The sequence below is a fragment of the Mesocricetus auratus genome, unplaced genomic scaffold (genome assembly GCF_017639785.1).
Source record: "Mesocricetus auratus isolate SY011 unplaced genomic scaffold, BCM_Maur_2.0 Super-Scaffold_100676, whole genome shotgun sequence".
NCBI classification, from domain to species: domain Eukaryota; kingdom Metazoa; phylum Chordata; class Mammalia; order Rodentia; family Cricetidae; genus Mesocricetus; species Mesocricetus auratus.
The window spans coordinates 49351141-49378327 of record NW_024429266.1 but is presented as its reverse complement, the minus strand read 5'-3'; the positions used below and the strand labels follow the sequence as shown (position 1 = coordinate 49378327).

The 27187-nt window shown below is 35.7% G+C and overlaps 1 protein-coding gene across 5 annotated transcripts in view; it reads left to right on the top strand.

Annotated features, from left to right (window-relative positions):
- Kcnt2 (potassium sodium-activated channel subfamily T member 2) overlaps positions 1 to 27187 on the top strand; it is a 350682-nt gene that overhangs the window by 300575 nt on the left and 22920 nt on the right. For 4 of the 5 annotated variants that reach the window (XM_013115909.3, XM_040738287.1, XM_013115911.3 and 1 more), the window contains exons 22-25: positions 6329 to 6440; positions 21553 to 21654; positions 24782 to 24865; positions 26028 to 26156. In XM_013115909.3, coding sequence (XP_012971363.2) covers positions 6329 to 6440; positions 21553 to 21654; positions 24782 to 24865; positions 26028 to 26156 — 427 coding nt within the window. The remainder of the gene's footprint in view (positions 1 to 6328; positions 6441 to 21552; positions 21655 to 24781; positions 24866 to 26027; positions 26157 to 27187) is intronic. The other variant, XR_005874014.1, reaches the window with a different exon arrangement.

Here is a 27187-nt window from a genome sequence, read left to right as displayed (position 1 = left end):
TCTTTTAATAATATAAACTACCTATTCTCTCTTACAATATAGAGAGTGGGTACTTAAATGTGTGTGTGTGTGTGTGTGTGTGTGTGTGTGTGTGTGTGTGTGTGTGTGTGTGTGTGAAAACCACTACCCAGAAAACTTCAGAGTCTCTAGTGGAAAGCAGGGAGAAATAGTATGTCTGTTATTTTACTCAGTTCTCAGATTCCTAGACTCTAAGCAGCTGATTTCCTCCTCCCCAAAGACCATTTCTGAAGACCTAAAACATTAAGATAGAAAGCCTGTTCCAAGTCTGGGCCTGTTTTATCTGTCACCCTTACTTGCTATCTATTTACACAGCTAAGTAGAAACACTGACCCAGCTCTTCCAAGATGAAGATGTACCAGAAAATGTGTATACAATTTTCAAATGGAAAGAAAGTTAGTCCCTTTGTTTTGTTTCTGTTTTGTTTTGTTTTTATTTTTTATCTAAATTTCTTGGCTCAGTAGGCAAAGCCCCATGAACATGAGAACCTGAGTTCAGATCCCCAGAACACACATAAAAAGCCAGCTCAGCAGTCTTCATGTGCATTCTATATGCTTGGGGCACAGAGAAGTGAGATCCTTGAAGCTCAATGACTGGCTGGTCTAGACAAACCCATGAGCTCTAGGTTTAGTGAGTGATACTCACTATAAGGTAAAAATCAGTAGAGGATGATACCTGACACAAATGTACACACGTGTCCATGTGTACCTCTACATATAGGCTGTATGCCCACAAGAACACACACACACACACACACACACACACACACACACACGTCATTTCATTTATAAAATATTTCCTATGTTCATACCTTTGTGGAAAAGTGTTAGATCCTAAGCTACATTTATATAAGCATATCAAAATTGGACTAAAAATGTTCAGGTTGAGCTATTGTTCTTCTTTGGCATTGTTTGGAATCTGAACAGAATCAATTGTTATTCCTAAGAAAGAAAGCAGCACTGATATGATCTACTCTTTGTTTTAACCAACTTGCAACACACTGGCAGATTTAGGAGCAGTTATGAGGTTAAAGGGAGAGGAGAACTTTCTCTTTAGATGTTTGAGAAGTAAAAGTTTCTCTGAATAGAACACAGTAAAAATGTTTTCTTCTTCTTAACTATGCATTTAAATTGGTATTTTATTTAAATGGTAAGAATTCAGGAATAATTTCCTACAAAATTTCATTTGTGTTAATTTTGCTTCAGTAAGAAGTGTTGCTGATTTTGTTTACTAAAATTTAGGTGACAGAACTTGTAAGATAATGAGCACTGTGAACATACAAGTGAATTATGGACTTATAATCTCTTTAAAATAACCAAAACCTGAATTAGATCAGTAGTGGGATACAGTGACTTCTACAGCAAATGCACTAGTGATTTAGTAATGGGGTACATTTGGCTCACAGATTTAGCAAGCATCTAGGAAGTGTTGAGACTAGCCAAGTTGTTCCCACTATACTGATTAAGAACGATAACATAGATATTACTAGAAGACTTTGTGTGCTAACAGTCTGTAACAGAAACTATTAAGCCATTTAATTAAAGCTTTACTTAAAGTATTTAATGTTTCACAGTTACTAAAAACAGTAGAACAGTGTTGAGATGGGGAAGAAGTTCCAGGAGTTTGGTGGATATTTCTTCTCTCAGTTAAGCATAATTTTGGAGATTATGATGGCAAAATGTCAATGCTCACCAAAGTAATTAATACCAGTGAATCAGGTCATTTGTCTCCTAAATTGGAAGCATGAATTTCATGGGGAGAGAGTGTGTATCTCAAAAAGAGTTCTACTATGGGAGAAACTTACAGGGGATTTCATTGTAGAAAGAAAGCAAACAGAGCTTTTATGGGTGGTAGGGTTCAAGTAGGTTGCTGCTGAGAATCTCTGTCTAGGAGTTAAGAATTCTTGGACAGAGAAGAGGAGAGGTGATCTGGTCAATCAAGCTGTCCCAGTCACAGATCTCCAGGAAGCATGCATCTGCCTCTCTATGCCAGCCAGGATGGACTGGTGTTTCAGGACACACATTTATGTGTTCAATCACACCCACTAGGCAGGTGTGCTCAGTAGAGTCTTGTATTAAAGGAGAAGGAAGATAAAGAAGAAAATCCAGTACATGAGCCAGTTTCTCTAAACATGGCATTTCCTGTCCTGGTTAGGACAAAACTACCTACAGAACCAACAGTCAAACACCAGAGTACCAAGCAAGAGGGTGTTGTTATTCTGTTTCATTTAAATTTGTAATTATCTAATTATTTCATATGAATTTATTTTAAAACATATTGCAAAGCAAGTGGATAAACTAAAACTAATCAAATTATTTTATTAATCGCAGTATTGTTATATTATTATAGCTTTGGTATCTGGGAAAAAGAGGCTTGTTACATAATGTTCTTTCTAAACTGTTTAGCATTCGCAACATGTTTAGCAAATATCAAGACTGGGGAATAAATTTATGGTATCAGTACTTAAAAGATACATAGTTAAATGTATCAGGCAAATGCATACATAAGCAAATATGATAGTTGAACACAATTGGTTGTTTATAGATACAAAGAGTCCTATAATACTTTATTACATAAGTATTACTTTTAAAATTTCACTAGGTGGCAGGCTTAGCTAATGTATTACTACTTAGTTTAAAAAAATAAAGTTAATTTATATGTAAGATGCAAGTCACATATATTTTGTTGCAAATAGAATTTCAGCCACAGAAGTCACTCAAATACAATCAGGTCCTACATTTTAATTACCATTCACTCACTCACTCACTCACTCACTCAGTCACTCACTCTAGCTCTACCTCTAATTCTGTTCTATCTAATGAGTTAGCGAAGGAAGCCTTATACATATAGATACCGTTTATGCTCCATGGGAAAATAAAAAGCCTCCAAGAGATAAAATATATTTCCATCCTTTTGAAGCTTTGTTTGCCTCATAGCTACTCATTAACTAGTGTCTTGATGTCACTTCACATAGGAGCAGCCTGGTCTGCCACAGTTTATCATCATTAGTAATGTGCATAGGCTGATAACCATTAAGTTATGCTACCTCTACAGACAGTTTGCAGAGAGTTAAATCATGAGACCAGAGATTTCTAATAATAGACCTTCATTGATTCTTTCTCAAATTAGATGTTAGACAACAGCCCACTAGTCTTAGAACAATGAAAAGGCCAAGCCTAGCACTCTTTACACTGGCTAAGGTGGCACACTTGATATTTCCTAGATATTCCTAATAATGTTGTTTTAAATATCTGGGTTTCTTTCTCACATACCCACTCTTTATTATTGTGGTGAGAAATTGGATTTTTTAAATCTGAATCCCAGAGAATGAATACAGCAAACATGTTGTTTTCTTTTTCTTTGCTTCAATTCTTTCAGTAAGGTGCCTACTGAGAGATATTTCTAAAGAAGGGATTACCCTCCTGTGGTTTGAGGAGATAATACAGCTAGTTCTCTTGCTTTGTAATAGACGATGGAAACTCCCACCAGCAAACATCAAAGTACCAAGCAAGAGGGTGTAACTGGAGTCTGGCCAAAAGGAGATTTGCTGAATCCACTAAGCAGCCAGAGGCACTATGATAAGTTCATGTGATGATTTGGCACAGACCATTTCCAGTCTGCGGACACTGAAATGGTAATGTCAGGCTAAGTACCCTATATTCTTGCAGAAAGGAGGTACAAATGGAAATAGCAAACATGGAATCTCAAGTATAGAGTACAGAATCCAGTGCATAGATAAGCTATAAGCGTCTGTGCTGATTGATCCACTTTAATGGCATTATGTATTTATATAAGTTTGGTGATCTCCTATTATTTAATATTGGCTGTGACATCCCATATGTTAAATACATCTAGTGATATTATTGTATTTATTAAATAGATAACTTTCAAACTCCAAAGGTGATATAAGTTTTAATAGTTGGATGGTCCAAAAATCAGCTGATATTTTTTGAGGTTGCTCTTGTAATTTTTTCAGGAGCTTTCTTAGTGAAGGGCTCTATATGATAAACTACCATCATGATATTTGAATGAAAAGACAAAGATGATGAAAGCACATTGTTTGGGATGCACACAGTATAGACTGTCTGTAAACTAAAAGACACAACCCTATGTCAACTGCCAACTCTTCATCCCAACTGCATGAGCCAGCTTCAGAAAACAGGTCTTAAAAGATTTGCTAGTTAATGATATATAACAAGATAGGCTGTGGTGGGCCCTGAAAAGAGTGCCTGGCCTTTCTAGATGTTTCTGTTTCATAAGAGAAAATCCCCTGGAGTGTAGGGCAGTAGATAGTGTGAAAATCAAATGCCAGGGAGCTTTAGGGATGAATTTTCACTTCAAAAGATTTAAAACTTCTCATCTTAACTGGATTCCAGAGGAAATTTAAAAAACATCTTTTATTTCAAACATGTAAAGGTTGAAGAGAAAAGCAAACAAGAAAGCAGTTGCATTGTAGGAAGAAATGCTAAGAAGAAAAAACAGCTGAAAAAGTGGTAAAGCTTCTATAAGGCATAGCAGTGGTTCAGCAGAAAGGGTGTCTGCCATGAAAAGGGGCATGCTATTGTGTTCTCTCTCTCTCTCTCTCTCTCTCTCTCTCTCTCTTTCTCTCTCTCTCTCTCTCTGTCTTTTTCTCACACATGCAACAATAATAATAATCATCATAATAATAATATTTAAATTCCTGCCATGTGGCTAAATGTTTCACAACCCACCCATAATCATCTGGACTCTCTTCCTTATAAGACATTCAAAATAAGGACATGTCACTCAAATAAAATGACTATTTTTTAATGTTAAACCTCATAAATAGGAATTATAATTAGGTTATTGTTTACTTCACCCTTCTTACATGTTACTTAGACAAAGAAATAGAATCTGCCATCAAAACTAAGATAAGGACATGAAATTGCCTACGCCTCTCTTGTTGATAATGCAGGAATGACTTCAGGGTTCCTAAAGGCCCACCTAGATAAAGCAGAGGATGTACAAGTTTTAGGTAGAATTCTGAAGGAGTGTGTTCTGAAGAATGGTTTAGTGTGTTAACTTGAATGGTAGGGAGCCCTTGGAAAGAGACCCACAAGGAAGTCATCAGGAACCATTGGTCCATCTGGGAACAGGTCCCGGAATGCTGCTGAAATGTCAGCCTGCCACCCTTATGTAGTAGGAACAAGATGTATCAGCAAGTCTTCTCTCAGCATCAGGAAATTAAGAGTCCGGGAAATGTAAAAGCCCTCTCAGCTCTCAGGCTTAGGCTGGGACTCTTGTTTTAAAACAAAGGCATCCCTTTGTAAAGTGCTGTTAAGCAATGAGCTGCTGAAGCAGGAGGGGGTCCTCAGCATGAGGATTTAGAGGAAATGGAGTTGATTTGTTCTTGAAACTCAAACAAATGGCTTATGTCTCATACTTTTCAGTCAGTGCTAGTCCTTGAGGTTCGGGCATGAGTTAGAACTACTAGTGGATACTTTAAGTTACATTAAATTAGTTTAACTAAAAGGCATTGTTTGGGAGAGGAAGAATATTACCATAGGAAATAACTACTGGAGAAGCCCAAAAATGTTAGAATCAGCCAAACTATAGGTGATGCATGAAGATCAGATAGACCAGAGCAACAACAGAAGCAAAAACAGAGTCATCTATTATACTATCATGACACCCTTCACTATGAGGGTAAAAAAAGTCAAATATGTGTATGTGGACATGTGGGTTTTTCACTGTATAAAAGAGACATATGGAAAGAAAGTAATGTCAAAACATACTTCACTCATGTGTTAACATCTCTATTAATGCTTTAGCACTGACTCAAGTTCACTGGTGAAATTTATCTAAATTATGGTATTTTCTCATCAGCTCATTGTACCAAGATTTGAACATTAGAGTATGATATTAGGATAGGAAGTCATAGCTCTGGAAAGCTCATAGAATGGACACAAGCATCATGTGAATTTTTTAGCAATCTAAATGTTCATATATTTTATTTTAATACCAGCCACAAAGTAATGTTAATAACTTCTTAAATCAACTTTATGAGTTTCTCTTCCATGCTGTTTCACAATTATGGAGATAAAATGTGTAATAAAAGGAAAATTGCTGAATTTATTTTTTCTTGCAGTACTAATATCATGGTTAAAATATTTTTAAAAATAGTGTTTCATTTTTCTTGTATTTTACAGATCATTTTATGTGGCAGTGCCTGCAGTTGTAATTGGATGTAGTTTTATGCCCATGGCTAAGAATCACTCATTCGTAAATATGTTATTACAAAAACATGCCATATTGGATTATTAGTGTGATGACTTTTTCTTTAATTTAGGTTGTTTTCCAGTCTCAGTATTATCACTGAGCTTACTCACCCAGCAAATATGAGATTCATGCAATTCAGAGCCAAGGACTGTTACTCTCTTGCACTTTCAAAACTGGAAAAGGTAAGACCAATATTAAGAAAGTTTGTCCATTTGGGTTCAAAGAATCATGGAAGATATACCTTAAAAGAAAAGTAGGCTTTGGTTATTGCTGACTTCTGTCATATTACTGGTACAGCCTGAGCCAAAGCCAAATTTGCTGCTGACCTAGGCAAGGGAGACTACCACATCAATAGAGCTGTGGTGTGATACCAAAGTACAAAAAGCAGAAGCAACATGGACTAGGGGCTGGAAATTTGATTTAATAAGAGTGTTTCAAGGAAGTCAGCTAATTAGGACTATATCATTTGGATGCTAAACAAATCAATAATTTTACAATTATGTTCTGTAGATGTTAAGATTTGGTTTCTATTCTCATGGGTCAAGCTGAGTATGGTTCATGGCTTCTCAACTCTTGGATAATACTAGACTTGTAGGCAACTTCTCAGAGGGGGAACTTCATGACTGATCAGGAGAAGCTTCATAGTTCTGCAATCGTCAAGAGCAAAGATCAACGTTTCAGCTCTTTCTCATGTGATTAGCTTGCTCAAGTAAAGACATATTGCCCAATGGTCAAACTAACAGGAACTGCCTGACTTTTGCTAATCACCAACTTTGGTAATGCAAAGACATCAACAAGAGTTTTCCTGTATGTTGCTTATGGCAAGTACAAGCCCTGCTGAACAGAGTCAGATGGAATATCTTGTCTCGATGATGGGTTTCATTATTATGATAGACACTGCCTGAACTTCTGAAAGACACGTGGTGCTAAAGTGGTTTCAGTACTCTCTTTATATTTCAATCTCCATAGCAAACACATATGTTATGTTAGTCTACTCTTACGATTCTATTCTTTGGGTTTAGTTAAATCATTGGTATTCTCTACCTACTGATGGACAAAATGAGCTTGATGTGTTTTAAATAGGACTATCAGGATTATGCAGCTCTCAAATCAATGTTGTTTGGCAAACATAGAGCCATGGGAGCTCATAGCAAATCCTGGATGCCACACCACTTTAACACTCTAAAAGTCTTTTAGTGAGGGTTAAATGGGCCCAGTTTTCAAAGGTAATTCCAGTAATTAGGAGTCTGAGTAGAAATGGTGATGGCGTGTACTTTCAACATTGTCCTGACAAGTGAGGTGGGAAGACACAGTAACAAAGAGCCAAGGCTCTGGAGTCAGAAGCCAGCTCTCCACACTTCTCAGTAATGGAACGTGGATTAATTATTCTCTTGTTTCTGGACTTGAAATATTATCTGGAAAATGGCACTGAGAAGTAAATAATGTCATATAAAGATTATGGTTCAAAATAAAGACAAACAACCCAATAATTTATCATATAACTATTTGAATGATAATAAAAGGATAAATTGTATTTGTTTACATTGTTACAAATCACAATCCTAATCTTTATCATCAATTATTTGCAAAAATATTGGATGCAGAAATGTCATAATTGTGTATAATGTTTTTAGCATTTATTAGTGGCTAAATCTGTGCGATTATGTTTCTTGCACTAAATATAAAAAAGACAAAATGGAGATTTTTTTATAAATCTTTTTTAAACATTTAATTAAAAATTAAATTTATTTACATCTTAGAAATCTTTCCTAATATTATAGAAAACTTCATGTGGATATTGGTAGAAAAAGCTAGTATGTCATATTACATAATACAATAAGCAGATAATAAATGCTGTATCGGTTATTTATATGTAACATTTAAATAACCAATAGCACACATTTTGAGTGTATATCAACCAATTATCTACCTCTGTTCCTATATAGGAAAAAATGAAATTTGTATATCTTGGTAACAAACAAGAAGCCATATTACTGAGCAAGGGCCATGTGCTCTTCTCCTATGAAAATGTATTCCGTGGATTTCCCTTTGTTTCACAGGGATATTTATTGTGAGATTGTCCAGGAGAGGGGTCAGTAGTGAAAACTTGTTAGGGTATTGTTGATTGGATGAAAGAAAATGGGAATATGGGGATCTTTGATGAGGCAAAGATGATTTTTCTAGTGAAGCAGCTCTTTCTATATGTTAAATGTTGACATTGTGATCATACAGGAATGGGAAATTGGAGTCCCTTTTTGGGCTCTTAGTCTTATTAATAAAAATCTTAACTTGGACTCAAGCAGAGCTCAAGGACAATAAGTGACATACTTATAACTAGAGAGGAATTGTGTAGGAGGAATAGGAAAAAATGTTAAAGTTTGTTTTGCATATAATTTTGTACATCATCTTAAATCAAATTCGAATTAAATTAAATTGAACTTAAATTAGATTGAATTAAAGGTAATGAATATTTATTGGGCAGCCACTACATGTGCTCAAAATGCCTTGCCAAATATTGGCAGTTTTAAAATTGAACAAAAAGCTTGGGAATTATAATTTGATGGCTAACACAGATATATAAAAATTCATAAGAGAATATTGTCTAACTTTTTATTTTCTGTAAAGACAACTATCTTGAATTATTGAATTATTCATTAAAAACTCAGGCTCTGTAATTGCTAAATTGAATTGTGGTATCAGATGCCAGCACTGAATTTGATCCATTAGTAAAAATTCATATACTGTTTTTATGAATGCTATTTTATTCTTTCCTTATATAATTTTTTTCAAATGTACTTGAAGAAATATAGTTTTTATTTCTTTACAAAACAGTGACAAATGTAATTTATATGAATAACAATTTTCATATATTAATTAAGTTTTAAAACAGCAGGTTTATGATCTTCACATTGGGCTATTTTAAGCACTAGTAACATAGAGATGCATAGGTATATGATAGGAAGGAAGAAAGAAAGAAAAAAGGAGAGAAAGGAAGGAGGGAAGAAAGAAAGAAAGGGAAAGGAAGACAGATGGGTTCTAAAACAAAAAGAAACTTTCTTTGAGTCATGAAAAAGTTCAATCTAGAGTGACAAAATCTATGAAATATTTTGATTTAAATACACACACACATACACACACAGGCAAGGTATTTTTTTTATCATTTTTTATTTTAATTTTAAATAGCTTGTTTTACATGTCAATCCCAGTTCCCTCTCCCTCCCCTCCTCCCGCACTCCCCTTCCCCCCCACCCTCCCACCCTATTGCCAAATCCTTCCACATAGGGGATATCTAGAGTCTGTCATTTTACTCTGGGTAGGGTCCAGGCACTCCCCTAAGAGTCCAGGCTGAGAAAGCATCCCTCTTTGTGCTATAGGCACATGAAGACTGTTTGTATACCAGGGATGGGACTGATCTGGACCCCCCAAATGTGAGTGTCAGCGAGAAGGCCTGGGCAACCTATGGGGCCCTGAGCTGTGGATCAGTGTCTATCCCTGGTATACAGGCAAGGTATTTTTTAAAATCCAATTTTCTATTTCTCTTCTAGGTTTACTAGTACTTCCATTTCTTTCATTATTTTGTTCTCTTCCTAGTTTGTAAAGCACAAAATAATTTTTCCTCTAGAAAGAAAAGACAAAGCACTCATTTAGTTCTCTAATCTAGTAAAATAGGCATAATTAACATCAAGACTCAAATAGAAAAAAGAGAAAGAGAGAGAAAAAAAAACTCTGGAAGCAGTGGATGGAGAAATTATTAAGCAGTTAAGAACACTTGCTGCTCTTCAAAAGATCTGTGTCCAACTTCTAGTGTCAGCATTGTGACTTTCAAATGTCTGTAACTCCAGTTCCAGAAGATTTGATAACATCTGGCGGTCGCTGTGGACACCAGACACACATGTAGTACACATACATACATACATATATACAGACATCGGTTCACATACATCAAATAAAACTAAAATATATATCTTACAAATACGTATAAAAGGAAAAAAATATACCTTGAAACCAACACAGCAGCTAGTAAATACACTGAGAAAATCACACATGTGCATCCTAGTCTTTCTCCATGTCTTTTGTTTTTAATTTTATTTTAGAAGCACTCTTAATTTACATAACAATACCCCCATTCTCTCACCCTCCCATCCTCCATGCCCCCCACCCAGAGCCTTCATTCAGTAGCTGATCTCAGCAGAAGTAGACACCCACAGCTAAGCACTAAGACAAACTCCTGGAATCCAGCTGTAGAGAGGGAGGAGGGATGAGCAAAGGAGCCAAGATCATGCTAGAGAAACCCACTGAAAGAGTTGGCCTGATTTAGTGAGAGAACAGAGACCCTAGTTGTAAAGCTGGGGAACCAAGTCCTCTGAATGTGGGTGCCAGCTAGGAGGCCTGGGTAGTCTATGGGACCCCTAACAGTGTTTATCCCTAGTGCACAAATGGACTTTGGGAGCCTACTCCCTATGGAAGGATAGTATTTCTCCATATCGTACAAAAGTTACCTGAAAGCCTCTGTGTCTAATATGTTTTGCTTAGCCAAAGCTGCTTAGATTCACGTTCAGAAAATGTTTCAGAGAATAAGTTTACCACTTTCAATGAACAAATTTCTCTATCACATGTAAACATATTTCATTTTACAATTATTAAACCTGTCTTCAAATCATTTTAACTCATATAACAAGAACCTAGAATGGTAGTCCTTGTGTGATCACTCATTTTATGATATATTCACTTTCAGAATCATTAGCAGATTTGTTGAATATTGACATATCCAAATCTTTTGTTTTGTAAAAAATGTCCTCTAGAACCTTCAATTATTCATATTTGTAACCATTACATTTGCCTTTTTTCTTTTCTTTTTTTACTTAAGTATTTTTGCTCTCTTTCTTATTTTTTTCTTTTCTTTGTTTTTCTTTCTGTTTTTCGAGACAAGATTTCTCTGTAGATTTAGAGTCTGTCCTGGAGCTACCTCTGTAAACCAGGCTAGACATGAACTCACAGAGATCTGTCTGCACATGCCTCCCAATTAAAGGCATGTATACCATCGCCTGACTTTTTTTTAATTATTTGTTTATTTGTATTTTATGTGCATTGATGTTTTGCCTACAAATATGTCTGAGTGAGGAATTGGATCCTCTGGAGCAGGAGTTACAGACACTGTGAGCTGCTATGTGAGTACTGGAAATTGAACTTGGGTCCTCTGGAAGAACAGCCATTGTCCTTAACCACCGATCTATCTCTCCAGTCATCAACATTTTTCTTATGACATGAACTTTTTATAAACAAATTTCCTTAAATTTTATTCATAAATTTTCACTCTTTTAAAATCATGAACTGGCCATGGGCAAGGTTATTTTTAATGAATCAGACTATGTTATACTCATCCAAAATTATAGTCTTTGCTTTAAAAATACTTTTCTTTTCTGAGTCCCTTTATTGTATCCATTCAGTAGAGGTGTACAAAATCAAATTGTGCACCTATAGTATTATAATTTATTTGTGTGTTTACATTTTAATGCAGGGTAAATTAGAATAACCTATTAGATGTCATTTCAAAACAACAAAAGTATAGGCTTTTCAAGTAATCATTCATATTTACTCCTGTTAGTGTTTGGTAGTCCACCTTGTTTTGTAATTTTCATAAGGATCATAGGTCTTTTATCTTCATCTCTTCTCCTCTTCTTCCTTTGGTTTTTTTTGTTTTGTTTTGTTTTGTTTTGTTTTGTTTTGAGACAGGGTTTCCTTGCATAGAGCTTGCTCTCCTGGAACTCACTGTGTAGACTAGGCTGTCTTCAGACTCATGGAGATCTACCTGAGATTAAAGGCCTGTGGCAACCACCACCTAGTGAGCTTTTATCTTCTAAGAATTCAGTTATTAGCTATTATCTGTACGTCTGGTGAGATAGTTCAGTGAGGTAAATCATTGGCTGGGTACACCTGATGACCTGAATTTGATCCTAAGTATCCAAGTAGAAGTGAAAGGCAGGAACCCACTCTGTAAAATTATACTCAGACCTCCACTTGCACTGTGGTACACTCATGACTACAGTCAGCCACCACTGCATTCATTTTGCATTAATGAATACTATATTTTATTATAGCACATTGCTTACTTAATCCTAGTTCATTTGCAAAATGGCTACAAAGAGATTAATGTAAGTAAGGTGATCTCTTGCTTTCTCTCTTACTGACTCTCTTCACTCAGAACCATATATATACTTACATTTACAGTATAATTAAAATGATTGAAGTGACTCTAATTCTTATGTAAACATTGTTTCCTTAGCAGTCCTTGTTTCTCCCAGTGAGACTCATAAATATTGTCTTTAGAAAACTCAAGTGTTCTTATTCATCATCTCTTTGGAGCAATGCAACTGCATCTTGCAAGTTGTTTTGTTTTCAGATATTTTAACTTTGCAATTCTTTCATGAATTGCAACTTTTGAACAGCGGTACATGATGTATGGATATATTTGTCTTTTATATAAAACAAAAGTTAATTATGAAGCTTCACAACAATGAATGAAATAAAACTGAATGCTATTTGTGTAGGTAATAAAGATAAATGAAATGATGGACTCCTTCTGCCTGCTTGCCAGGAAAATTTCTCTTTTAGGTCTAAATGTTTCTATCATTTCATACATGTCACTATCCCCATCCTCCTGCTGATACATGCTTAACATCACATGACATTACTATCCTGTTTCTCTGGTGAAACTACGAATTCTTGCAGATTTCGACCCCTCCATTTATCATCAGTGCAAACAACAGTTGTCTGGCAAGTGTTTCTCAGTTGTTTCAGGAAATTTTTTCCCAAGTCATGAAATAGTCACTTCATTAGAAGTGATTTTTCTCCCTATAATTGAGCATGCAGTATTTACATGTTGCTTTTAAAGTAAATTTTGTGATATAATTTTATCTATACAAGTCACAGGGGCAATAGTGAGCTTATGGTTATCTTAAATAACTTAGGATTTTTGCCTTCTGATATGGAAAATTGACAGTCTTGGTCTCAGGCAAGTCTCATTAATTCATACTGTGAATCACATACAGGAAAAGATAAACCTAGAAGAGATCAAATGCTTTCAATCCTGACTATTTGCTGACCTATAATGTCACACTGTCACAATAAATAGGCAATTAGTTTCATACTAAGTGTTGAAAACCTAGTAAACTTTGATAAATTCAAAAAAAAGTGTAAATGGGACTTCACTGTATCATATATTTGTTTTAACTCCCTTCAACTTGTAACTTCTAGCCATGTAGGCTTTTGTTTCTTTATGTAGGTTCAGATAAAATGCATATGATAGATTTTGTCAACTAATTTTACTTTTGTGGTGCAGCAAAATACCTTCATTAAATAATAGTTTACTGAATTAATCAGTCTTCTCTCTAGATAACAAAAGTGATGGTATTATATATTCTCATCAGGACTGAAACAGATTTTACTTGCTGATATATTTAAAGCCAATATGCCCGAAACGACTGCTACAGAGTCTTTGGTTCATTTTCCCTTTAGAGTTGATAGCACAAAAGCAGCAAATGATAAATGCCGAACCACTCACACTTAACAGAATATCACCCCTGTGAAGTTTTTTCAGCTTCAGGGAACATCAGAGATATTTTAGACAATATGGAGAGTTCATGGAGGCTGTGGAATGCAATGCATTTTGTAAGAGGAGAATATCCTCTGTGGTGTGGGGGACCCAGTTACAATAAATGAATTTTCTGGGTTTAACCAGATAACTACTTGACTCATCCGTAGCTCTCACTGAGAAATCCCAGTCAGACACCCTGGACAGACTGGTGGAAGTGGGCATTGGCGACCCACACTCTGGCTTTGGAACGTGTACATGGAGCAAAAAAAGCTGCAGCATGGCTAAGGATACAGAGGAAGTGACTCCGTCAATTAATATTTTAATTCTGTACTTATCAAAAGGGAGCACTGAGGAGTAAATGAAAAGTAACATGAGTAGTTTCATTTATTCAGACAAGAGATAATGAAGGCTAGCATAGTGATTATGATGATTAAAACAGAATTCTGGGCAAGAAATGACTTTGTTGAAGGAGATGAGGTATTCATTTATTGTAGTACATGTCAACATTGTAGTATTATTATATGTGTGAGTGAAGATATATTTACACATACTTGAATATGTATATTTATATGTACACACACATATATACATATGCTTGAATTATGGATAATGATGTACATACACATACAAATGTAGAGTGGAGATCAGAGAACAACTTGTAGTAAGTTTTCTTCCTGCACCATTGGGATTTGGGGGATTGGACATGGGTTGTCAGGCTTCATGGAAGATGCTTTCATTTGCTGAGCTGTTTCTCCAATCAAAGAAGCACATTGATTAAAAAGGGGGCTGGGATTGTATGGAGACAGAATGACATAATTTATGAAAAAAATCTATCTTGAACTTCGTAAAAGAGTGACTGAAAGCACACAGATTAAAGAAATGAATGAGGAAAGAGCCTTCTAGAATGAGATAGTGATTTCAAAGGTCAGGCTAATTATTACAGTTTGAATGTTTTTGGGCAAGTACTTTAAAAGAAGTTGCATAGAGAAATGTATTGAAAAGCTACTAGAGTTAGGGAATCTGCTGTCGGGTGTCTAGAGAAGAAGTGAAGGCACGTCAAAGTATTGTATTTAAGACAGGAGACAGAAGCCAATAATTTGTTCCAATGAGTCTTGATTTGCTTTTCCTCCTACACTGTTCAATTACATCCAAAAATTTGTCATTTCATTCCATATGGTATTGGGTGGCTACAGAGCAAACAAAATATCTGCCAAAATTAAATTTCTTGTTCCAAGAAAGGCACATGTACATGATCTCAAATCTAATAGAAAGGTAAGTATGAACAAATGCATTAAATCACCTTAAATCTTTAAACAATGACTTATGTGTCGCATAATTCCTTTAAGTGCTTTAGATAAATGCTTTTCAAGAAAACAGAAGATTGTCAATGGTGCTTCATTTGAATACAGAGTTCTGTTAGAAAAACATTTCCAGTTAGTGTGGGATAGAACTGAAGTCTTTTATTCTGGATAGGCAAGTACTCTCCCTCTGAGTTATATCTGCATTTCAGAGATCTGAGTGTATTTTTGGTTTCCTTATTTATTTTTTAAATATAATTACATCACTTTCCCTTTTGACTTTCCTCTCTCTAACCCCTTCTGGACCCCCTTCCATGTTCCACTCAATGCCCTCTCTCACTTGGAAATTGACAGTCCTTTATTTTTCTTTTATTATTATTTTTACATACATACATACATGTAAAGTGAAGCCTTTCTGCTAGCCTGGTTCCAGAGCCGCATCAGTCCCAAAGAAACACACAGGAGGCTGTATTAATTATGAAGCTGTTGGCCTTGCTTTTTCTTACTGGCTAGATCTGGCTTTAGTATTTAACCCATCTAAGTATTTCTCTTACCGGAGAAAGAGGTCCGGACTTCTGACCCCTGTGGTAGCTACATCTTGACTTCCTGTGTTTCTCCTACCCAGAGTCCTCCTGGACTCCTAGTCCACCTATCTTGCTTTCCTATTGGCCAACAGTGCTTTATTGTCATATACACAGGACTCCCCCCATCATATATATATATAAATACAACCTGCTGAGTCCATTTTTGTTACTTGTGTTTATATGGTTTTACACTCTGAATTGGATAACAAAGAAAGTCAAATTCTCCCTCTTTCGACAATCCTTACTTAATTTACCTCTTTGTCTATGGGGGTTCACTACGAAATTTTACCCCTCCTACATTAGAATGTCCATCAATATTACCATTGTTCTGGTCTTGGTTATCCAGCCATTTCTAAGAGTGACAGTTTCACACAAGACTTCCTGGTACACTTTCTCTTACAGTCTTTCCTCCAAATCTTTTGTGATGTCCCCGTATCCATAGATGTGGGAGCTGTGAAGTGGATCTATCCACAGGGGTGGAATCACCAGGATCAACTGATCTCTACACTGTGGTTTTCTGTGATGGTCTTCCTTTGATGATGTGTGATGGTACATTTATCAGTCAAAGGTGGCTTTCAAAGGGGCAGTTTTGAAGATCACTGATCTGGAGCTAAGCCAAGGAAAGATGGCTCGTGTACTTATGGTTTCTAAGATACTTACAATATATATTTGTGCTTGAAACTATTGTAGAACTAGCTAGTATGTCTTATAAAACAAGGAAAGCTAAAAAAGGGAACACTGCAAAATAAAAATTAATAGTACATTCCTTCATATCTTCAGACCTCAATCAAGAACTCCAAGTGAGAAAAAAGGAAAATGGAATAGCCCCCATTTTTTTCTTTTAGTTGAAAGAAGTGAACTAAACTCAAAGGTTTCATTTCTAATAAATTACACTGGGGAGAATTTGTATAAATGTGGCAAATTCTTAAGTCCCCATCCAACTCTCATTATTCATACTATAGAGAAACTATATAGATGTAAAGGTTGTGGAAAAGCCTTCAAAACAAATCCAGTTCCCTAACCTCTAGTTCTTGTTTTGTGAGCAAAACTCCAAGACAACCTTCCTGGAAATTGTGCTTGACAACAAACCACCTCCAAGAGACAGAGAAACTACAGAATGCTCCCTCCCAGCACTAACCAATGAGAACAGACTACCTTCAAGTAACAGACAAAGCCATAGAAACCACTACTGCTCCTATCTGTAGCCAACCAATCAAAAATACTAGCAAACCAGTTGTCCTGACTCTGGGTAATTCTCCTAATTGTTCCCCAAACTTAAACCAATCAGGATCTGACCCATGCTTACTGATGTAATTCTGTGACTTTTCTCCTTCAAATTCTGGCAATAGACAAAGGACTTTGCTCCCTTTGGAGGCTGCTGCATCAGCCTGCTGGTAGGAGTAAATAATAAAACCTGTCTCCTTGGTAGGCTCTTAGGGTCTTCGAGAATTGGGCACAACATAGTTTCTTGCTTATAGATTATGAGGTTAAAAGTGTTAATATTTTCAGTAAAATTTTGATGTAGGCAGCTACTAAACATAACAATTAATTCATTTGCTCAAATAATTATGTTGTCCATGTGTAGGCCACATAGTGTTTCTGACATGATTGCAAGTAGCAGGAAGCAAATGCTAATGGAGGCATATAATACATAAATAACTTTCAAAAAAAGAAGTAAGGAGTTTTATATGTCAGCTGTGCAATGCAAGTAGTTGAAGGTTATTTTCAAGAATAACTAGGGAAGGCCTGCATAGAGGTGACAGAAATAGTTGTGTTATAGTAACAACCAAACCAGTAAAACCACAGAAAGTAACATTATAGAAGAAAGATATGAAGTGTTTAAGGCTAAGCATAATTTAACATATTAAAAGAACTAATGATGAGAGAATATTTTCTAAGTGATTGCTGTATATAAAATGTCCTTAGAGAAAGAACCCTTCCTTCCATGGGTAGAATTATAGTTTCATATAGTTGTTTTAATTCAGCCACAGAACATATTGAAACCATTTTCAGATTTCTTCTTGAGTCATAAGCAAAGTAATAAAGGCCTCACCCTGCCAAAGTTTGTTAGTCAGAATTTTACTCTGTTGCTCCTGTAATTACTCTTGTAATTCCAGCTCAGATACAGTAGGAGAGCCAGATCTTTTTAATTTCTAATTGGCTGCTATTACAATTATCACACATACAAAAGTGGGTAGATATCAGGTATCATAATTATAACAAATATGATATTTTTGTTTTATTTGGATTCATTCCTACCAGACTGCACATACTGTGCTTGGAATAGGTCTTCAGGTTATGTGAGATGAATATTTCATTCACACATCAGTCATGTTCAGTGCCCACAGGAAACTCTGATGTCATCTGACAGGACCAAGTCCTGCAGTAACCATAGTTGCTGATATTGCCTGATGGAGAAGAGTGCTTCATGACAGTAATTGATATTGTCAGTGAGGAGAACAAAGCCAAGCCATGGCTCCCCGAACGCCCCCACAATACCTGTTCTCCCATTTGCTTTTAATATACTGCTATGAATTTAATCTTTTAGATGTATTTATGATTGGACTCTTCTTTTGCTTAGTTCACTTTTAATATATATTTGAATATTTTTATCATTTAGTGAAAACAAATACTTTCTCACATAACATAAGTTAATCATGGTTTCCCATCTTTCCCTTCCCATTAGGGTTCTACATCTCATCAAATAGTATTTACCCCCAGGTTTCTAAGGGGTAATAATAAAATAAACTAAAATCATATTCATTCACATAAAAACTGTCCTTAAATATTTTCTTTATTGCAATCACAATGAGATAAGAATACAAACACAATCTCGGTTTCACCTGTAATGAAATACAAGAATATTAAGTACTATCTTCAAGGTCATACAATAACTAAGGAGGATCACTTTACCTGAACTTTGTATATGTTTCTGTCAATCACTAAGTTATGCCAAAGTGTACTACCTATTCATCATTTTTAACAAATGAAAATCTCCATCAATCTAAAAATTTGGAAAAACATTTTAAATAATGTGACTGAACCAGAGAGTCATGTGAAAGTTGGTATTTTTTGGTATCACATATTTATCAAAATAAAGTTAGATGATATTACTTGGGCTTAGAAAAGTATCTCTGTCAGAAAATAGTCCAGAAGGATTAACCTGTGTTATGATATCATGATACATCAGACAGTATCCACACTGACCCACTAAGCTGGTGGGAGATTTAAGTTGGTGTGATGAAACATTCTAAAGATCAAAACATTTCTGATACTCCGAATAAGGAACATTTTTTTACTCACAGAATTTCTGCTTCTGTACTCTCCAGGCAAGTCTATAAAAGTTTAATTATAGGGTAAATGGACTCAATATATAAACAGACACTGAGCTGCCAGGAAGGAGGGATTAATTAGCAGCGTGTGGGGGCTGTTTTGTGATAACAAAGATTTGAGGTTGGAAAATGTCAGATTCAAGATCTATCTAGTGTTAAAGCAATAGAATTTAGCAGGCGAAACAAAAGAACTAGTGATAAATTTGGGAAATTTGATAGATATACAAGCTATGGAGGGAGACACTAGATTACTTCATTGATGAATTAGCCATCTTTGCCCAGGATTTACTAGTTACGTTGCTGTTCTTTGACAGGGTGTTCATGAGCTAGGTTGCCCTAGGGGTACTTAGGTTAAACTCATAAATGGATTTAAGGTTAGATATAGAAGCAAGTATGGGATCTTTGATTAGAAATCCAAGAGGAAAAGGTTAAAGTCCCAAGGTCAGTTGTTCACTGATACAGTGAAGAAGCAGAAGGAAATCTGGGCTGTAACCATGTTCTTTATCCACATTTGCTCATGACATCTCAACACATTTCTGTTGAAAGTCGTTGCCACAGTGGTCGCAACAGTTTACATCCCCCAGATACACATTCCTTTCTGGACATTTTTGTATTGGTTTTGTGAACGATTCAGAACAGCCCCTAACTCATTTTTTTTTTTATTTTGGTTTTTACGAGACAGGGTTTCTCTGTATTGTTTTCGAGGCTGTCGGTCCAGCCCAGCCTCGAACTCACAGCGATCCGCCTGCCTCTGCCTCCCGAGTGCTGGGATTAAAGGCGTGCGCCACCACCTCCCGGCCCTAACTCATTTTTAAGAAAAGAGAATATAAAGGCTTCTTTCTCTTTGAGATCCCAGAAATTTGCTATGCTAAAAATGGGGTCTTTGGTTTCTTCAAGAAGTGGACTCCTTTCTCACATAGCTGTGTCAGTCTGCCCTAGTAAAACTTGAAGTGAAAAAATAGTGTTTTTGAAGTTAATGAATGGTAAGCACAGGTTAGCTTGCTCTAGTTCAATTGTTAATACATGTAACATTTGCTCTTTGTTTCTGTCCTTAGCTGAAGATAATAGTAGTTTGTTCTGTTTAAAGGCAGGGTCTTCTGTAAAACAGGATGCTCTCAAGCTTATACTCCTCCTGCCTCAGCCTTCCAAGTCGGTAACACTGTATCCAAACAGCACTAGAGTTATGTTTAAAGAAATTGTGTGCATCAGAATGTACATGCATGCTTGTGTGTACATAAACCTTCCCTTGGAAATGGAAAAGAGTTTCCCTGTAAGTATGTGTGAGAGAGAGAGATTATGAGGATCAGATAGAGCAATAAGACTAAAAAGACTAATATGCCTGTTCACTTTGAGCTGCTATTCCAATGTTTTCTGGACTAGAGAGTTTAGATGTGTCTCCTCAGCACATAAGGAGTCCCAGTTTGCAATGCTTTTTGTTGAGGGGAATGGTGAAGGCACACGTGTTTGCTCAAAGCTTTGATTGGACTTTGATTTGTAGGGCATTGATCCTTTTGTGAGAACTCTTCTTGTGATACGATGAAATTAGTTTCTCAGAACTTGACCTTGTAATGCTATAACCTTGGCAGTTAAGATTTAGGCAAATCTAAGTATCCTGATAAATTATATAACTTCAGTCATTGCTTATATTTGATTCAACTATTTTGTTTAATTATTTCATCTATTGTAGCAAGAATACGTGCTTACACCTGAAGAGGTTATATTCCAATAGGTTTAGAAAAGTTGTTTTTGGTGATATATTATTTGTAATCCAATAAAACTTGCCTGAAGATCATAATGTAAAGCTAGCCACAGCCATAGAGGCCACACAGTGGTAGAATACACCTTTAATCCCAAGAGCAACACTAATTAGCCATAGAGGCTGGGCGGTGATGGTAAACACCTTCAGTCCCAACACTAGACAGGAAAATAAGACAGGAGCAGGATCTCAAAGTGGGCAATTAGTCTCTAGCCACATTGAGGACTGGATCATCCCAGCCTTGGTAGAGGTAAGAGCTCTCTGGTGGCTGGTTGTTTGGCTTTTCTGATCTTCAGCTTGAACCCCAATATCTGTCTCTGGGTTTATATTATTCATGTTGCAGTTGTTTATGAGAATTAAGGGGGCATTTAAAATTTCATTTTAAGCACACACATGTATATGCACAGACAAAAACATACAGAAAAAATCTGTTTTAAAAGAAGGTAGGACACACCCTTAATCCCAGAACTCAGGAGGAAGACAGGCAGATCTCTGTGAGTTCAAGGCCAGCCTGGTCTACTGAGTGGTTTCAGGGCACAGCCTCCAAAGCTACAGGGAAATCCTGCCTCGAAAAGACAAAACAAAACAATCAAACAAAAGAAGGCGGGGCATATTTATCATTAATAGGTGAATAAGAATATCTTGTTTTTGTATTTGCTAAGAAAAGTTTGGTTACACAGTAGTGCGTAAAATATAGATGCTCACAGCCTCTCCCTCTGCTTCTGAACAGAAAGAGCGAGAGCGAGGTTCTAACCTGGCCTTTATGTTTCGACTGCCTTTCGCAGCAGGACGAGTGTTCAGCATCAGCATGTTGGACACACTTCTGTACCAGGTATGTGAACTCTCTTCTTACTTCAAAATGGTTATTTTATATATCACTTAGATTTTAAGTCAAAATAAGTGAGGGTGATATTTTGTACTTTTAACTTAAAGGCTGAGTTGAAACAGCGTTGTGTGTTTCTATGTTATTTAATCACATAAATGCTGATATGAAAGATTTTATTTAAAAATATTTTTTAAGCCAGGCAGTGGTGACGTGTGGCTTTAATTCCAGCACTCTGGACAGAGGCAGGCAGATCTATGTGAGTTCAAGGCCAGCCTGGTATACAAGAGCTAGCTCCAGTATAGCGAGGGCTATACAGAGAAACTCTGTTTCAAAAAACCAAAATATATTATATATTTTGAAAATATGATCTGATGTCAAGTGCTCAAACCTGAAAACATACTTAGAAGTAATATTATACATATCAATCAGTTTGTATTCAGGAATATATATTTATACACATGTACATATAATACACCATAAAATTGAAAGTATAAATTTGAAACCATAAATTTGAAAGTAAGGAGGGGTATATGAGAAGGTTTGAAGGGAGGAAAGTGGAGTATACAATGTAATTATATTATAATCTCAAAAGCAAAAGAAGTCATTTTAAAAAGATTAAGTAAAATGCATATATGTACTTCTCCCCAAGAACTGAGAATGGAAAAAAGCTAACTCCCCAAAATTGTCCTGCTTTCCCAGAACATTGTGCATTTGTGAGTTCTCTATCTTTCTATGTCTATCGCTATCTCTGTCTCTGTCTTTCTGGTTCTGTCTGCCTGAGTCTCTCTCTTTCTCCCTCTCTTGTTCCTCCCTCTCAATAATAACAATAACAATAATAAAAAATAAAATAGTCTATGAAAATTTTTTCTTGGTGATTCTGGGTATCAGTTTCCTGTGAAATTTATTACCGTACTTTCTTATTATCCAAAATATAACTCTGAAACACTTCATTAAAAAAAAGCAAAAGTAGCTTTCCTTATAGTATTTCTTTTTTTTCAGATTTTACACAAAATAGCAAATTGTTAATATTCTAAACTGAAGATATTTAAGCAGTCAATCAATTTTGCTCACTTTGTATATATAGAAGAAACATTTTGCAACCCAGAGCCACTGAGTTTGTCCCTGAATACCAAAGTAGCCATGCTATTTAGGCACTGTATAATAATCCAAAACTCTCCACAAATCCATATATTTCACACAAACATATCATAGTCTGCTTATGTTTATTTATGCCCACAGCTAATAATAGTAAGTTTTTCTGTTCTCTCGTTATTCATATAATCAATAAGCATTTCCACTTTGAAAAAAAATACATTCATAGAGTTTTTATTTCATGCCATCAGTTTGAAACTAAGCACCTTCATGGATTTTTGTTTGCATTGCTTTTGATTATATATTTGCTGCACTCCTCTACAACAGCCTGCCTAACTAACCTACTCCAATGATAGATAAATGGAGATGTTGTGCTGGCCTCTGGGCTACCTGCCCCTGTGTGTGCTTACAAGTGGCGGAGCAGCCTGCTTGTGCTGGAGAGGTGCCCCCAACAAACAAGGAAGCAATGTTAATGATCTATACTAATGTTTCCAGATAATTTATCTGACTAACCCAGGAGGCACAACCAGTAACCCAAGCACTCCAAATATGCATGTGCTTATCTCTTGAAGAGGATTTTACAACGTAGGTTTCTTTTTCTTTCTTTTTTTTTAAGTGTGCTTGAAGAGCAGCAGTTTGATTGATGTAAACTCTCAGCCTCAACTGAGACATACTAATCAATCTTCATGCTGAAAGTGTGTATCAATCATAGAGAAGTGCTCAGCTAATATTCTGAAGCTACAGTCCCTGCTAAGTCCCTTTGCTAGATTGTTACCACCTAGAGACAGCAGACCAGTTTTTAAGCCTCCTTTGGTTTGGCTTTTGTTTGTGTTATCAAGAGACAATGAAGTTAGTTGTTTGTTGAGACTTCTGGCAAAAGTTCAAATAGGATTTGAAAGTTTTGACTTAGGGTTGACATGATGGTAGAGTTAATAAGGTTCTTGTGACTAACACTGAAGACCAGAGTTTGGTCTCAGAGACCTACATTTAGAGGAAAAGAATCTACTTGTCTGTTTTCCTCTGGCTTCCACAGGCATTGTGTGGCACACATTTACCTATATACATATACTGATGGAGAGATAGATAAATACATAAATAAAATAAAATAAAATGAAGTACTCTAAGTTTAGAATTATATCACAGTCAGCATTACTAAATCCAATATGTACTACATCTGTCTGCATGTGTATGTATATAACGGAGAGAAACACCCCACAATATAGCAAAACTTATTGGCTGGGTTAGATTTGTTTGTGTTTTAGTAAGTTTATTCCATTTCATTTAAAATTTTTCTAGCATCAATTTATTTTATGTTACTATTTTTTTTTGTAAAACACTTAACTAAAGGACTCCAGAGTTAGAAAAGTGTAGAAAATAATTTCTATTCTCTTGGACTTTTGATTGGTTGTAATAACTTCTGAACTGTTGGGAATGATTTTCTTCTTCTGTTGATGCTGGAATTGGACCCCAAGTCTTGTGCATGTTAGATAAGGTGCATTGTAGGGATGGCTTTAGATATTTCTATCTTTACACACTTGGCAATAGTATATTTTATTTTCCTATAACTAAGTGATAGACACTGTTATTTTAGGAAAATATAATGATTCTCCTTTTAAAGATATCCTATTTAACATGGAATCATTTGAAAAGAATATACATATAGTAAAGGGAAGTCTAGAAATCAATTTCATCTTACCACTGAGCAACATTGTAAAACATTTATTTTAATAGTTACTAATTTCACCATTATATTTCAGTTTAGATACTTTTGTTTTCTTTTTCAACCATATAAAGTGCTAGCATCTTGTCTAGTAACCAATGTCAGCATACATGTTATCTCTAAATAACAGGTATTTCATGCATTTCTTTAGAATCAGCTTAACTATAAATGACCATTTAAAAATTTGAGATGTATTTTATCTTATTTTATCCAGTTTGCAAAAGGGATAGAAATAACTTCAGAAATATTTATGTGTTCACCCTCCTCACTATTCTTTGTATCTCACATACATAATGTTTACATATTTTGCTTATATTGCAGTCATTTGTGAAAGATTATATGATTTCTATCACCAGACTTCTGTTGGGACTGGACACCATACCAGGATCGGGGTTTCTTTGTTCTGTAAGTTAAGCATGTCTGGAAGAGAAGAGAATTCTGATAGAAGGTTTGGAGATCCACCTGCCATGTGCTTTTGGTGACTTGTCTATAATCACATTTATTTCCTTATGTGTGTCCAAAGTGTTATATCTGAGGTTTTCTAATTCATTAAAAACCCTGAGACCTTAAATGTATTATATGCTGTTTTTGTGGATAAAGCATTTTAATTAATTATCATTCAAAAAGAAAAAAACAACATTCTATATAAAACTGAGTAAAAGTTCTCATTGTTGATGTTGACAATTTGACAGTTTGATGATCATCTGTCCAAGACTTGGTTGCTACATTGTCTATGAGCAGAATGTTTCTGGCATTCAACCACATTCTCTGTCTCTCTCTCTCTCTGTGTCTCTCTCTGTCTCTCTCTCTCTGTCTCTCTCTCTGTCTCTCTCTCTGTCTCTGTCTCTCTGTCTCTCTGTCTCTCTCTCTCTCTCTCTCTCTCTCTCTCTCTCTCTCTCTCTCTCTCTCTCTCTCTCTCTCTGAGGTGGGATCTTATTGTACTGTTCATACTGTCCTATTTTTCCTGGACTCCAGCATCCTCTACTCCAGCCCTTTGTAGTGTCAGGGAGATCAGGCTTTTGGCGTTGAACCCAGTTTAAACCTTCTGTTTTAAAGAAGAGTGTAATGAGTAGAATATAATAGATTGCTGATGGTTCAGATGTCCAAGCAACTTGGGGGATGAGAGCCCTGGTTTCCTTAGCCCAGTTCTCCTTCTACCACAGATTTTCTTGTGTAACCCTGAGGCATGTGGGACAGGACTTTCATTACTAGAGTTCTGCACCTTACATTTTTAACTTTAGAAAACTCTGTTCCTATGTATCAGTGTCAATTCTGTCATTACATCATCTTGAAGGTTTCCACGGCATCTCCCAGGTCACTGCCAGTGTTGTGTTGCCTACTTTTATTGCCCCAGACTGGCTTCTTAACATTTCTTGGCTTTGGATTAACTCCTGGGATAGACTGAGGTGGACTGAAATGAATAAACTTAATGTGTGAACAAGCTTTTATGAAATACTACTTAGAGATTTCAAAATATATATTGTTGCAGCTTTTAATTAGAAAAAAATAACCTCTGTGTTTTTCGTTCTTAAACATTGGTTGTATGATTCATATATATGCATTATAGATGAAAATCACTGAAGAGGACTTGTGGATCAGAACATATGCCAGACTCTACCAGAAGTTGTGTTCTTCTACTGGAGATGTTCCTATTGGGATCTACAGGACAGAATCTCAGAAATTAACTACATCTGAGGTTTGGAAATATGAAAGCCTCTTTGCTGACTTGTTTAGTCTGATGAATATTGTCATTCATAAGAATGGAAACTGAGTTCACACAAATGCAATAAAGTGTGAAAAGGAGTTCTATAAACTCACAGAGTAGATTTTTAGTAGCTGAAATCTCAACAATTTCACAAGGTATTGTCACGTAGATGCTTTCCCAGCATCTGTGGATATTGCACTCCTGTGTCCTTTTCTAGATCCAAGATTAGCCACTTCTAGAACATTTTACAGAACTAAAACAATTACATCACCCTAGGGCTCTGAGATAGAAAAAAGACTCCAAATTCCCTAGGTTGCTAATATATTTTCTGATTACATGCATTAGCATTTGGAAAGAGGCAAAGCAAAAAAGTCATGAAGTGTTAAAATGCATGTTTCTCTCTCTCTCTAATTAATGAAAATTAATATAAAGCCATAAAAATGTCTAGGAACAGAGCCTGACTTTCTAAGAAAAGAGAGTAATTTTTATTAGGAACTAAATCCTGTTAATATGGAAGGAAAATTTTTGATGGTCACCTGCAACTGAGAATCTATCTTCTGTATTTTGATTTTATCACTTTTGTGTTTCCAGGTAATTTTAATAATCTTAGGAAAATTCAACTCATAAAATTAGATTATGTTATGACATAAAGGTTTTTGATAAATATACTGTTCTACATATATAACATTTCTTAATATAAAATTTGATTTATATTCTTCAAGTATTTATTTTCAAACTCCAAAGGTATGATAAATCACAAAGGTATTTTGTCTCATTGAATCTTTTACTCTTATGTAAAATCACCCCATGCGTAGGCCTCAGATTAATATTCACTTTAGCACTCCAAGTAATAATTGAAAAGATATGTGATTAAATAAAGAATCCATGCACCTTACAGAAGAGTTGTATAGTCAGCATACATTGAATAGGACAGAGTTTTCTTTTCTTGTTATGATTGTAAATTTGCATAGATGTGTACTATGACCATCTGAATGTTATTCATGTTTCATGAGATGTTGTTG